The following is a 15,470-nucleotide window of genomic DNA, read 5'->3' on the forward strand; positions in this document are numbered from 1 at the left end:
ATGCCTATGAAGAACAAAGATGGTCCTTTGGACTCAGGTAGCTCGTGAGCTGCTAATCACTGGAAGTTTGGGGAGCATTTTAAGAAACATTGCTATATGCCTGCTCTGTTCCCATACTCTTTCTAGGCACCTCTTTTCAGCCACTGTCAGAGAGCATCCTTGCCTAGATGGACTTCTGGTCTCACCTGTTAAGACTTTACCCGTGTACTTATGCTTTAAGGTCAGGAATGAGTTATTACTCTAGCCTCCGGCAGCTGGAAAAGTTTGCAAGTTTTTGTTCATAACATGGAAAGATATACTGTCACCTGTAGCATACATGACCTACCTTTTCAGCATGGAGAAGTTGTGAAGGGTTGATGCTAGTGTAATAAATACCCAACCGTATTAAAGATGCAAGCCATACTTGATTTCACAGGTAATATATAGCAATGTGTGTGGTCAGATCAACGTATGCCAACGATGAATACAAGAACAAATATTTCATTTAGGATATCTGGTTTTCTATGGATTTGTGTATGAAATGGAAGGGCCAGCATAGATACAGTGGTGTCTAAAAAAGGTGAGCTTACACTACAAGCTTTCCTTCAGTGGGAGCACTAATAGCTCTCTTTGCTCTACTTGTGCAACGACTTTTACAGAACTTGTAAGAACATAATATCTTTGAGTCCACAAATGTGACTGGAATTGGCCGGGGGGTTCAAAGGTTTTTATGGAGCAGTGATAAACAGGAGAGCATAAAAGCACACACAGTGTGATCTTATGAGACTCATTTCCTTAGAAAATCATTTTCTCTAAAAGAAAGAATTAACAGCCTAAAGCAGTCACTCAATTTTTATTCACATGGTCCCTGGCATATATATATATATATATATATATATATATATATATATATATATTTCTGTGTGTATATATCTCACATACACAAACTTACACAACTACACATGCAATCACACGTGCTTCCATGCATTCCTAAGTTACTTGTGATTGCATGTTTGCATGTTTACCTCCCCCCCCAAAAAAAAAACACTGGTGAACCCAATTGCATGATAACCCCTACTTATAATCAGTGGGATTTCTAAAACTGGCCCGGGATGCCTTGCCTCAGTGTCTGCTGAAGTTGTCAGGCCTGTTTTTACTGATGTGTATCAAGATTTACACGATCAGCATCTGCAGAGCCGTCGCTTTCAAAGAACAAGTGCATGGGCATGGGGACCCGGTCCCAGGGATCGGATGGAAGGACTGGGACCTGCATTATTTACAGGGAGCATCGGAACTCAAGAAACGTAGAAAACCTTTTGCGTAGCAGAAATGACTGACCTCAGAATAATTTACCTTCATGGCACACTAGATTTCTAAGGTCCTGTTGCTGGGCCTTTTTTTATTTCGTATTTGAATGTCAATGGGTCAAAAGGAACAGTTAATGCTGATGAATATTTCCCCCTCAGCAAAGATATGTGCCGGCCAGCCCAAGGCCAACGAATTGCAATTTCTAAACAGTGTCCCATTTATCTCTCCCCTCCCCCTTCCTCCCCTACTCGCTTTTGTATTTTTGTAACTACAATCATAGTTAAATTAGAAATAACTGACGGGCAAATCCAGTCAGATGGAAAGAAAATTGTGGGAGATTTATTTTATTTTGATAAAAAACTGACGTTGCCTTTTGTTTTTGTCAAAAACTGACTATACTTTTCCTCATACCGTGAATTGTGAAATCCATCACGAAATGGGTAAAAATTATTGAAGGAAATGGTGGTGTTAACCTGAAGGGGAAAATCATTAATGTTGATGTATTTCATTCAATTTTAAATGTAGAATTTATTTTATTTTATTTTATTTATTTGGCGTAGGGGAACTAGGGAAAAAAGCAGGAGACTTGCAAGGGACTCTGTGTGCCTTTAAGTCAAAACATCTATTTTAAAAATATTCTTCCCTCCTTCCCTCCTGCTCCATTTTTCTAAATAAAGGATATGAGATGTTGTTGTTGTTGTTGTTGGGTTGTTGTTGGGTTTTTTTTTCCTAAGCAAAGAGGACCCCCTCGGCGCATTTTTCTTTTCAAATGTGAAATGAGGTGGAAAATCCTCATTTCACGACAGGAAGGACAAATATTGACACAAAGTTAATATTTGTCAGGAGCCGTAGAAGCAACCTGAGTGCTTAAATCTTACATACATACATATATATATATAAAATATATATATTATATATATATATATATATATAAAAATATAAAATTAAATAATGAACTTGACTTGATGATGGGGGAATCTGCAGAAAGCAAGATCTGCTACCTGAGGCTAGGGAAATAGCTGGGGAGAGTGGACGCAAACACATACTTTCTACCTCCGACTTTTTCTCTCTTTCGTGCATTGACGGAGACCCGTGCATGCGGCACACGTGCACACACACGTGCACGGCACACACATCCGTTCTTCCTCTCCTCCCGTGCATGTGGCCCCCAAGGGCACATGCCGCCTGTCTCACACGTGCACGTGCTCCCACAGACGTGGATGTCTCCATCTTTGACCTGTTTGTGTCTTCCCACACGTTCCTTCTTCTCTTTTCCCCACTTTTTCTCTCTTTCACGCGCGTGCGTGCGCGTGCACACACAACGCACGGGCAAATATAACCCATTTAATCTAATTTCACCCATTTAGGAGGAGGGCTTCTGGAATTTATCACCGCTGTTGTCCGCCGCCGATGTAAATAGCACATGTCAGCTCAATATTCAGTGGTCACTCAGTATTTATTAAGTCCTGTCCACTCTGGCCTTTTTGAGAGGAAAGCCCCAGGGCAGATTAGGTGCTGGCCCTGACACGCCGTGTCACTTATCTATTCGCATTGATTATGAGAGTCAGCTGTGACCAGGCCTCACTTTTTTTCCCTTCTTCTCTCAGGCCCCTCTTACAAGCACCCCTGCTTGGATTTTCATGAGGAAATAATCAGATTAGGCCTTCAGCGGCGAGTTCATATGGAGTTCTCTTTCTCCAATGTGCTACTAACTGAATAAACGTGTTTTGTGGTAAATTGTAAATGACATTATGATTACTAAGGCCAGCATGGGTTTCATTTAAAAGTGATCGAAATTGCTGGCTGCAGAAATTGTGACTGGCAGATAAGGCCATTTGGAAGGAGACAAGCGAAGATGGGTGTGTGTGTATCAGCGTGTGGGCGCGTAGGCAACCTCCTGACAAACCCACTTGGCAAGGCAAAGTCAAGCCCTGGGAATCACAAAATATCAGTGAGCCCCATTTGTAGACAAGAGCAATGTCACCCAGGGGAGAAGGGCGTGATTTGGATGTTTCCGGGAGAGCAGGCGATAAGATCTGCCAGCCTTCGTGACCTGGCTGCCGTTGGCAGGGTGCGTGTTCCCGGCGCTCGAGGACCATCACAAGTATCTGAGTGCAGCATTACCACTTCTGCTTCTGCATGAAGTCGCTGCTCCCTCCTCTCTTGCCCCCAGCACATGCTAAGAGCAAATGCATGTAATGATGAAACAAAAAAGGGAAAGACTAGCCAAAACTAAAAGAAGCAAGGAAAAAAGGAGAGGATAGTAAGCTGCTGTCTAAAAATAGGTGCATTTGCACAGATCCTATCTCACTTGGACCTCCTCTCTGAGCAGAGCTTGACATTTATGTAATTTCATTGCTCTCGTCTGTGACGTGCGCAATGAGAGCTCGTTCTGGGAAACACTCATAGACCTGGGTGACTTTCTGCACTTGAGGAATCCCCTTGAAATAAATCATAGTTAAGTGTCCACAGGAATCAGGCATAAAGATGTAACTATAAAGTGAACTCAGGCTGATTCCTCTATGGCAATATTTAATTCATCTCTTTTCCAGGAGTCTGTTTTTTCCTTCTAGCAGGGAGTTTCACAGTTCTAGCATTTGCTTACTAAGGTGAATGCTCTTTTATGCATTCAAAAATTTGAGACCTTCAAGTACGTTATCTCTTTCTTTTTATCCTTAACACTAAGCACTACTGATCTGTGTACACATCCCCAGAGCTGCTGAATGAGGAACGCAGAATTAGTTCAGACATTGTCCATGCTTTGCCTAACACATTCATGCACACAGCCAACCAGGAAAAGAGCAGGCTTGGGGAGGAAAGGAGGATTACAGCTGTCTACAGTAGTAAATTCCTTCTTTGATTTTATTTTGAAGGGAGGGAGGAAAAACAAAAACACACATCGTTCCCTAGGGTGCTTTGGGGAGAAATGTTTACATTTTTGGTGTCCCTGTGTGCACTCATTTACTTTTATTCTTCCTTATAATCAGTGATGATCTCATCATTACAGCCTGAGGCACAACTTCTCTCATCTTAAAGCAGAGACCTATATTCGGTCAGAGAGATCATGCCCTCACTCCAACAACTGTATGGCCTAGATGTCCTTTATATAGATCCTTCTGTAAAAGGCTCTTCTTGATTAGTCTCCATAGAGCTGCTATAGGGTAGACACCTGGGATGGGATTCTGCCGCAGATTCTGACATGGATGGAAGTGTCTTAGCTCTTTGAAGTGAGAAGAGGGCTTGATTCTGTTACCTAAAGTGTCTCTTCCACTCCCATAGGTCCTGTGCAGTATCTACAGATACTGTAGCTACCCTAAGAAATTCAAGTGACACTATACATCTGTGTTTTGGTGACTGGATCCTAACTCTAATTGGTACAGTTAGGGGAGTCTAGAGAGCAATTCAGCTGACAAAATGTAGGTACCTATTTTAAGGTTAACTGACTTGTTTTCTGCACTGCCATGACTGTATTAATGGCTGGGAATAGGTGGGGTTCAGTTGCCCAAAACAGGTGTCTAGTGTAATTTCAGGTGCTATGGTCCCACCTGGCCTCCAGCTGCCACCCAAGAAGGGATGGTCTTCTGTAGGCCTTCTGTCACATCTGCCAGGCTGTGCAGATAAATACCTCAGGGCATCCCACATGACACTAGATGACTATTTGTGGGCAAATAAATTAAACTCCAGATCTCCAGTGACTGTGATAGGAGCTTAGACAGTCGGAGCACAGGGTCTTTACTATAGATGTTAATTGTAGGTGTCTGAATCTGGAGCTTTGTCCCAGCTCTAAAGCTGGGTGAGGTGTTTCTCATCACTGGATTGGATTAATGATATGCTAATCCTTTCTAGGCTGTTTCCTTGAAATGCAATCCATGTGAGTGGGATGAGAGGACTCGGTGTAGAGTTGTTATCTTTCCAAAGAATTGCGGTCATGACCTGATTTTTGACCCTGCTACAGACTTAGAACCAGGAGAAGACATAAAGACATATAGATTAATGTGCTGGGTCAGACCAAAGATCCATCTAGCCCAACTTGCTCTTTCAACAGTGCCCATAACTGGATGTCTAGAGAATAGAAAGAACAGTCTATGATGGTTCTCTCTCATGCTCTACCAGTCTTCAACAATTTTCAGCTCAAGGACTTCTTGAGGTAGATGTGGTTTCTACCCATTTCATATCCCTTAGTGTCCAGTTTTCCTTTAAAACTATATAAAACTTTAGCATCCACAGAAACAAATTTAAGCACTGAATGGGAAAATACACAGTTATAGCACGAAGTGTTGAGATGCTACCTGAAACAATTCCTTTTTTTTTTCCTCTCCTCACCTCTCTCTATCTTTCCAGGAATTTACAGAGATGACAGCAAGTGTATCTTCAAACCTGCAGTACAAGGCTACTTCTGCAAGCAGACAGATCATGCACTTGTCATCCTTGAAAACCTGGACCCCAGTATAGTCAACCAGAGACTATCTCCAGTGGTAGCGATGACTGGCAGCTTTATGGATACCTTCAGTGATGTGACTTCAAATGCAAAATGTTATCCAGCAGAGCATCCTCCTGCTTTCTATTCTGTCTTGCCATCCAACAAACTCACTACAGTTTGCTTCCCTGACCTAGCACCTCTGACTTTCAGACTTTACCTTCTCAGTGGCCAAAACTCAACCAGGGTGCCCCTTGCTATATTCTACAATGAACCCCTCAGCCTTCGTGTTTTCATTCAAGGGAAGTATGTCTCTCCAACCCTATCTTCTTTCTCACTGAATGAAGGGGTAGGAGCCAATTACTTTAACTTTGAGGACAACCTTCTCTATGTTCTCCTTCATGAAGAGGAACCTGTAGAAATAGTCACTGGCCTTTCCCTTCACATTGCTTTTTCTGTACCTGAGACCATTGGGGAAGAGGGTGAGGCAAGTATAATACGTCGATTAGCTGATTTCTTGCAGGTTGGTCATGACCAAGTCAGAATAGTCTATCATGTTCTGGGAGATGAAAGCATGTTAAAAGTCATCTCATCCAGTGCTAGCAAGAGGAGATATCACTGCCCTAACATGACATTTTGCATGGCCTCTTATACCAGGGCTGGCTCACAGAGAGTGGGGAGAAGATCAGTAAGCACACAAACCCTGCAGCCATCTGACAGAGCTGTTCCATCAAGAGTGCTTATCATTGAACTCGGTGATCCACCAGGCCATTCAAGAAACGAATTTCATCCCTCCTTGACAAGCGATGGCTTAAAAAGCTTGGCCAGAACTATTATTAACACTCATCAAACTGGAGACCTTCAGAGAGGCCTGGATTTACCAGTAGATACTTTAATGGTGACTCAGCCTGCCTTCCTATCTCCAGGAGGAGATAATAACAGGTAATTGTTTTGCTGCAGTATCATCAAAGATGTTGACATTGATTTAAGTGGAGTGAGGCAATTTAACCATTTGATCTGCTTGTCAGGATAGGGAATAACTTCTCCATTGACTGAAATATGTCTAACCACAGTGGAATGCATTATAAAGATCTCCTGGCATAGCTATGCCCAGGAATTTAGCAGGAGTCCTGAGTGTAATCTATGATGTTTTGCTGGTTCTCATGGATCGCTGCACCATATTCCACTGTGTACTGCAGAGCTGTCCATGATGCCTTAAACTAGGATAGAGTTACTAGAAGTTTGCCTTGAAACTGTAAACTATTGGGTAAGGTCAATATTTCTAAAGGAGCTCAGACTATGGTATCTCTTTCTTTACTTTTAGACACTTAAGTAAGCCTATGAATGTTTATAAATTGATGCACTGCCAGAGACGTGGTGTGGAAGACAGGTTGCTGCCTTAAATTGCTTACGGGTCTAAACCTTGATTCATATACTGACAGAATTTAAGGCTGGAAAGGACCATTTAATCTTCTAGTTTAATCTCCTGTGTGACACAGGCCACTTCTGTTTATTCTGATACCTAGGTGTTGACTTCTGTGTTTGGCTAAAATATGCATTCTAGAAAACCAGCCTTAGAGATACGGAGCTGGCAGCATCCAGTACTTCTTTTGAATGTGTGTCTAGATGCTGAATGCTATCCCTGTTTTTGTATCACAAATACTTGCCTGCTTTCTCTTGCGAATACCTCCGTCTCCAGCTTCCTGTGAGAGCTTCTTGCTCTGTCTTTTTCTGTTACATCAGCAAACTGCTGGGCATTGGCTGTTCCCTCTCCTGCAGATACCTCCAGAGCAATAAAATCACTTACCTGGCTGCTTTTAATAAATTGAGGAGTTTGAGCTCTGGTCGGTGTAAGGTGTTTAAATCCTTTTTTGGTTTCTTTCCTTCTCCCCCTCTGTGTTTTTGAATCCTTTCTGAAGTGTGGATGTCTGAATTGCTAGCAGTTTTCCTTGATGTCAGTGCCATATGCAAAAGTGGTAATAAATCCCATTTTCTACTCACAGAATTCAATGATCCCATTAGCCCATTTTTCCACAGAAATATAAGAGCTCCTGATCATTCATTTTCTCACTATATTCTCTAGTTTCTTTTTAGTTACTGCTTTCCAGGACCCAATCCCCCATTCTGTGTCTGTGGCTTTCCATGTTTTAAAACTTGTCTTACTGCACACATAGCTTTGCATTTCACTGCATAAAAATGCAATTTCTTTGCCCAGATCCAACACACCACATGTCTGGGTGCCCTTGTTTGGCTGTTCTCAACTCTCCACAATTTACCAGCCCACCAAAACTTTGGTGTTTTCATCAGAAGTGATTTTATATTTGTCTGTTGAGGTAAATATCCCCCAGCATCAGGCCTGCAGCTGATTCTAACACAACACCAGCGGACCCTCTGTTACCTGATAATCATTTCCCTATGGAAACTACATTTTTTGCTCTGCCTGTTAACTAGTTCTTGATGAGTTTTGTATACACTGATTTTTTATTGATGAGGCTCAATGAGGGCTCAATTTCCAAAGGCCTTTCCCTTCCTCCTCCAAAAAGGTTTCCCTTCCTCCACAGCAACAAACAACCCTTTTCTGTCTTTCCTTCCTCTGGCCCTGTCTTGCTCTATTCGGCCTCTTGCAGCCACTATTTGTACGGCCCAGATGGCAGCCCTTATCTGCCGAGAACGCTGTGAGGAGCAGGGCTGAGGAGGGAGCAGACAGCCGTATATTTCAGCTCCAGATCCTGAATCCATATTAAAAGCATATGGAAAATATGAAAAAGGTAATATTCCATCTGTTTTTAATAGGGGACATGGGATTTAATGCCTGGCAACCTTATTGTGTACTGTCTTGATATTGCATAATGTTATTTTTTGATGTTGTGCACTGCTGAGCCTTACCCAACTATAAGCATATTCCATCTATGCAGTTATCTTTATTAACCAGAGAAAGAAATTGGATTTGTCTAAGACTTATTTCTCTAATTAATACCGTATCCTCTTTCTACCACTGACCCCTGTACCATCCTGATGTCTGCTGACTGCCAGTGATACAAGCTGCTATTCGCATGCTTAACTTTTCTACCAGGAACGGAGTGGCTTATGATAGTGAAACTCCCACATTAAGGTTTGCTAAACTGGGACCACAGGAGTATTTGCTTTGATTTCTTTTGAGGTGGTTTCTTATTAAGCACACTGAGAAATTGTTGTTTGCAAGATCAAGTCTTAAGTTAGGGCCAGACCCTGAAGACACGGAATATTGTTTATGAGCACAGCGTCACTAACATCAGTGGGGGGTGCTTGTGTTCCGGTGCAAGTGGGACAGTTTTTAAGCAAACAGTGTTGCAGGAAGTCTTGCAGCCTGTGATAGCAAATGTTATCCTTTCTCTATGCTATTCTGAGACGCCCAGCAGCTTGCAGACTTTGACAGATAAATGACCCCTCATTCCCTGTGTTGATTACTGATGATCAGCACAAGAGGAGCAATGATAGCTACACTGTGGGAAATGTAAAAGCTATAATTTTTCACAGCAAGTCCAACAGAACCCTATTAAGTGTCTGTGGATTCCTCAATACCTCCGTGAAACGTCACAGTGGGCAAACAGGGATCACCTACAGGGAAGGCTCACTGCCTCTTTGGTGTGCCAGGCAGGAACACTTTGTGGCTGCCCTTTGTCAGACACGAGTGAGATCTTCCCTGCACCTCACACTGCTCTCCAGGGTGGCATATGGAGAAGTGTTTCCTGCCCTCTCCTCTGTGCATCAGGAATTAGAAGCTCTGTGACGCCAGCCCTCCTCATCACGCATCAGCTGTGGACAAGGGTGATGTGGATGGGGGCGACCTCCACCAAGCAGCGAGGGTCAGGGCAGCACCCAGGGAAGGAGGCTCTTTTATTAGAGGGGCAAGAACAGCACCAGCTTAAAGCCAGAGATTCATCTTCTCAGTAGCTCAGTCCAGAGAGGGGAAGACGTGGGACGTGTATTCAGCAGAAGACTAAATCACCAAATCAGTGGACCAGATCAGAGCCCAACTACCTTTTCTGCTTGGGCTCCTCTGCAGTGTTATTTATTACTCCCCATCAGTCACAGCTTTTCTGGAATTACTCATGGCTGGCATTTGTGATACAATAAGGCCACAGATAACTTGTGAAATGAAATCAGGGTTTTCCTGTTGGGACATGTAATATCCCCACTGTCTATCTGTCTCTCTTTAGGCAGTACATGCTAGCACAGGCAAGGATAATGGGGTTGGGTTTACAAGTCAGACTAAGTATTCCCATGTATTTATTCTGTGGAAGGAACAGAGAAATATTTTCACCCCCGAGTTATGCAAAATCCAATCAAGCTAACAGATATTTACAGAACCTGCACTCCTGCAGGGCCAGTCTCCCTGCAGGTTCAGACTCATGGCTCTTCTTGCTTAAAGACAACAGCAAAAAGATGTTTGATCAGCAAAGACTGAGTGTTCTTCTTTGCAGCCTGGGACAGTGAGGCTGAAGGTAGCTTTGGAAACCTTACTGTGGTAGCAAGGCAATAAGTCAGTGTATCTCATTGCCAAGCCTTTAAAAAATGAGTTGTCTATTATGATTTGCAATGCCTTTTTACATGATTTTAATTTAACTCCATTGTTAGGGTCACTTCAGGCATGGCTCATTGGTTTGCCAATGAAAGAAAGAGATGATTGCTATGACAGCTATAGCCTTGCACAGCTAGAGATACAGAGAGATAACTGTCACATAGTTGCATCTTTCTGTGAATGTGTGTGTATAAACGTATATTGCAATGTATTTACAGATAATAATCTCTGTTTTGCAAAGTTTGCCGAATATCAGTGTAAATATAAAGCAAAAGAGTAAGAAAACACAACAGCAAATACATAGTGTATGTTTGTGTGGGTGTTTTATACAAAATCAGAAATATAAAGCTGGACAGTCATCCAGAAACCATTTAGTCCATCTTCCCTCTCTAAGGCAGGTACCTAGCTCATCCCTGATAGACCTTTAACCTGTTACAAACTGAAATTTGCAGACATTAGATTTGGGGTAGCATGTGAAAAATAGTGTGTGTGCAGGAAATAACGATGTTTGAGACTCACAGCAAGCAATAAAAGTGAAGCAAATTGCCAAAGTGCTCATTCAGAGAGCAATACCTATCCAGAGGACTAAATGAGAAGTTAGTACTCATTCGCTATGTCACAAGGCATACACAGAGGCAGGCAGAGTTAAAGGTCCAAACTTGATTAATTCTGACACCTCCTAACCTTGAAGTGCTTGGACTTGATAACCTTCATGCAGTTTTCAGGTAGGCTGTTGTAAGTAATTGCAAAGGGTTTTAAAAAAGGAAGATGAAAAGTCATTCTGTGGAGGGGTCCAACCTCTCCTCCTCTTTGTAGTGAAAGGTAGGATGCCAAAATCCTGACCTCAGAGCTGCACCTAATGCAGCACTTGAGGTTGTGTCTAAGTGGGCAGACCTGATTTCTCACATCTGGGTGTGTGCACAGCTGTGTCATGACACTGTAGCAAGGAAAGCCCTGGCTACCCACCTGGCCCTCTTCTCAGCAGGAAATACCAGAATTTTGGCCAGAGAGAAGTTGTGTTGTCTGGTTTGGGAACTAAGGCCTTGGTACAGACAAAGAGAATATTTATAGATTGTTATTCAGGATGAGGCTAGACACCAAAGGGCAGCGTGGCCTCATGCAACTCTTCTTCATTTGTTCATCATGAACATCAGCATGAGTTCAGCATGAACTCAGAGATTCAGACACATCTTTCTGTGATGATTGAAGGTAGTAACTGGTGGCTTGTGTGGGAAAAGAGTTGTGGGAAGTTATTCCAGGTCTTAGAGGTGAAGTTTCCTTATCGCAAAACCTTTTGTTAATTGCCTCTTCTGGTGGCATTTTTAGCAGAAAAAAACGGAACTGAGTGGGCAACAAAACTGAACCATCAGCACGTTGGTGGAGTCAGAAAGGCACAATTGTACTGGGGCTGTCGATACTGCACGAGGTCTTTGGCTATGTAGATGTTACTCCAGGGCTGCTATTTTAACACTTCCTCAAACTGAATTCAGACTGGGGAGGTTTAGGAGGTAGTTTGATGCCCCTGCCTATCGTCAGTAGAGAAAGGTAGTTCTTGCGAGGACTCCCACAGCTAGATTTCCAGGAGCTTATATAGCCTCCTTGTAGGAGGTTACTACCTTGCACTGGGAAGGAAGGGGAAAAATTAGGCGCAGTGATCTGTGAAAGTCACTAAGAATGATGGAGCACTGAACTGAGATCTCTATTCTCCCTGTCTGCTGGGGAAGGTATCTAATCACAGAAGCAAAATAAGACTAAATCAGTTGAGACAGCACTGGACTTTGTCAGTCTGTCAGTCCTCCTGGCTACAGTAGTTGCCTTTGAATTAAAATGGACCTGCTTCTTCTTAAACTGAGCCTTACTTTTAAGCTACCCTTTGGTTAATATCTACCATATGTAGTAAACCTGTCTAAAAAGTCCTTGTTACTCTGGAGTGTCATTTTGTGCCTCACAGCTATGAAAATTCACCAATCACTCTCAAAAGTGACACCCGTGAATTATAAAATTCAGGCAATGAGAATTAAAGTCTTACCTCCACTGGAACTGTGGCTGAAACTGCAGCTTGCTCCATCAGTGGGCTTCCAAAAACTAGATGGTTCCCCTGCAGGAAGGGAGGGAAGGGAGCAAGGAAAGAGGAAAAGAGAAAGGACAGGAAGAGAGAGCAGAGGAGGAGAGTGAAGAGGGGAGGAAGGACTCAGGACAAACAGTGCTAACTCTATCAGCTAAAACACTTTGCAGGTCTACATGGGGGGAACAAAGGATATATTGTCATTAAAGGGCTATGAGTCATCCCATCCAATGTGTGCCTCATTGAAAGCGAGGGCTTTGTGTTATTATATCTCAGTTCAAAATGAAGGAGACCAGCTCAAGGGGAGCCTTTCCCAATTCCCATGTATTTCCCCAGAAGTTACGGATGTTCAGAAACGTGCAGGAGCACACCTCAGAGCCAGGAGTGTACCCATAGGCTTTCTAGGGGACTGGGAGGAGATCCGGTCCCAGAAGTGGCATCTTACTGCTGTCAGACAAGATCTGCTTTTTTAATGTCACATACGTATCTGGTTTTCCTTTTAACAATTAATGAGATCTCTGATAAAAGTGACACAAGGAGAGCTGTGCCTTTGATGATTTACATGGGGTGTGTGCACACAGCAGAGAGGAGCTGACAGCCCCGTCTCTGAGGGACTGATCCTTTCCTCGCTCAGCCTTATTTAAAATACGAGCAGTGTCACTTCTATTAGCAGAGCGTGGCTGGTGTAAAATTAAAAGTGAGTGACAGGAGTCTCTGCTCTGAAGTCAGCCTGTTTTGCCATTGTGTTGCACCCTTGACCATTGCTTAACACGGAAAAGGAAGAAAAATTCTTTCACATGCTTTGTTAAGAGGAGTCTGGCGACTAAAGGGTTAAATGGCTTTGGGTGCTGGATCTTTGTGGGGATGTGTGTACATATATATATATATATATAGATAGATATATATATACACCTTAGTTTGGCTGTAGGACCAAACGCCCGCAGGCCACAGTCACATTATCATCTGGAAATTGGATAACGACAGCACAATGACAAATCCAGGTTGCTTGCAATAAGGTGCTAATCCCTTTGCTTTAATATCGGAGCAGCGTGTAATGATGTTTGGACATCACTCCAGTTTACTGACGACCCCACTGGGGCCTGCAATAGAACCGTACAACTGTCTAACAAGCCGTCAGGTGACTGCCGTCGTCAAAGCAACGGACGGTGCAATCTAATCTTCCCTTCATCCCTTCCAGCTCCCAATAAGGGCCAGATTATAGAAGTGGCCCATCAATGCTTGGTAACTCGAATCAATTAACGTTAATTCGCACAATGCTATGATGTATTGTGATCACTTTCATTTCGGAGAAGGGGGAAGAAATTGCTATAATTCACCTAAAATGAGGTTGTCTATGGTGCTGAGGTATTAATTGGGTGTCCATATTAAATGGAAAAGGAGCACGGTAGTGAAGGAAAAGTGGATGAGTGACTCTCTTGGCTGCTATTGACCTATCAGAAGAAGACAGTGCCCTTTTCCTTTGCTTTTATCTATTACAGTTTTCCCTATTGCGTGTCAAGTTGATGTATTATAAAAAAATTCATTTGGTGACCTTTCACCCCCCTAGCAGATTAAACAATTTCACTGGGATGGCATCATTAACAGGGCCTTGCATTTAATGATGATTTCTCTAAAAGGCCACGGAGATTCGATTTTAAGCTAACAGATTTATTGCACTATTATAACATATCGTAAAAAACTGTACCACCTACGGTCTGGTTTTAGGATAGAAACTGTTTAAGAGTTTATGTGGAGCTTAAAGTGGTATTACCTTGGGATACGCAGCAGCAGCAAGGCTCTGACCTCCGGCGTGATGCTGTTTACATTTAATAAAAGACGTTCCTCCAACAGTAAACTTCAGGAGTGTGTTATGGAAGAAGCCTGGCTTAGTCCCTCACCACTAGCAGGCGGCGTTGTAAGTATGGGTATTTCCACTGGTCTCCAGCACTTAGTGAAAGTCACTAATGAATCTGGAGGATGTTTCTCTCCTGTCTGATGGACTGGTTCTGAAGGCACCTGGCATTTGCAGTTCACCCTTGAGTGGATCCCTTGGGTCCTCCAGTCCCCGATTTTTTTTTTTTTTTAAGTTGACTTTTCCAGGCTATGGGAATCTGGACTATGCCAGCTGCCACCAGCTGCTTCCACCGGGCAGCTGCTTGCCTTCAGTTTTGGGTACCATAGGGATCGTAAACTACTAAATGAAAGCTCTCTGAGCAAGGGAGAAGAGTTGCCTTATGCAGGAGACATGTCTGTGTATTCCTAGAGGGCTGTGTTCATGCTGAGTTACTCTCTTTCCTTCTCTGTAAAACGGGGAAAACATTCACCCCAAGCTAGATTGGGAGCTGTCTGGAGCTTGGATAGTCTTTGGTATAGGTGCAACAGCCAGCAAATGCAGATCTGATGGTTGTAGGGCCTCAGTAGGTTAAAGTCAGAATACGTCATTCAGAAAGACTGGGTTTTTTGAATTAACATATATTCCAAAAAGAAGAGCTATTCTTTTTCAGTCTAACCACCTTATCTGATGCTTTGAACAGGCACAAAATATCTAGCTTCTAACCAAAACTTCTTTGCTGTCTGAAAGGAAATGCTCAAAATGGTTAAATAAATAAGCTTGCCCCTCTTGTCCCACTTGACCAACACAGGGTAATTCAGTTACTTGTTTATTATCCCAGTTCACCATCAGTCCTGGACCCCTTGTTACTCCTCTGCCCTATTAGACCTACGCCTGCTAGCACACTGCCATCACAGCATCTAGCCTCCAGGGCAATGACTTGCAATGGTCATGGCTTCGTTCAAAGCTCCCTGTCAGTGCTAGCAGCGTGCACGGCTAGAATATGTTGAATTTTGGTCTTATTGGCTCAGCGTAGGCAAAAGATGGGAGACATCATTAATGTCTGACAGCATGTGTCTCATTCAGTCCATTAGCCCAGTCCTCATAAAGGGACATGATCAATATTACTTTTTTTATTGTTTCTTTGCTGTCAGGGAAAGCTGAAACTTGCTTTCCACTGGAGTTTCTTTCCTATAGCTTTGATTTCTCTATATAACATGGGGAAACCTGGGGATCTGTGGAAATAAAAGTCATCCTTTGGAGAGCTGTTTTGCGCACACTAGGAATGAGCCCGGACTCCTAACACAGC

The 15,470-nt window shown here is 43.0% G+C and overlaps 1 protein-coding gene across 1 annotated transcript in view; it reads left to right on the plus strand.

Moving 5' to 3' along the window:
• PKHD1 (PKHD1 ciliary IPT domain containing fibrocystin/polyductin) overlaps positions 1–15,470 on the plus strand; it is a 270,667-nt gene that overhangs the window by 234,508 nt on the left and 20,689 nt on the right. Inside the window, exon 59 of the mRNA XM_067294855.1 lies at positions 5,629–6,646. Coding sequence (XP_067150956.1) covers positions 5,629–6,646 — 1,018 coding nt within the window. The remainder of the gene's footprint in view (positions 1–5,628; positions 6,647–15,470) is intronic.

The sequence above is a fragment of the Apteryx mantelli genome, chromosome 3 (genome assembly GCF_036417845.1).
Source record: "Apteryx mantelli isolate bAptMan1 chromosome 3, bAptMan1.hap1, whole genome shotgun sequence".
Lineage (NCBI taxonomy): Eukaryota > Metazoa > Chordata > Aves > Apterygiformes > Apterygidae > Apteryx > Apteryx mantelli.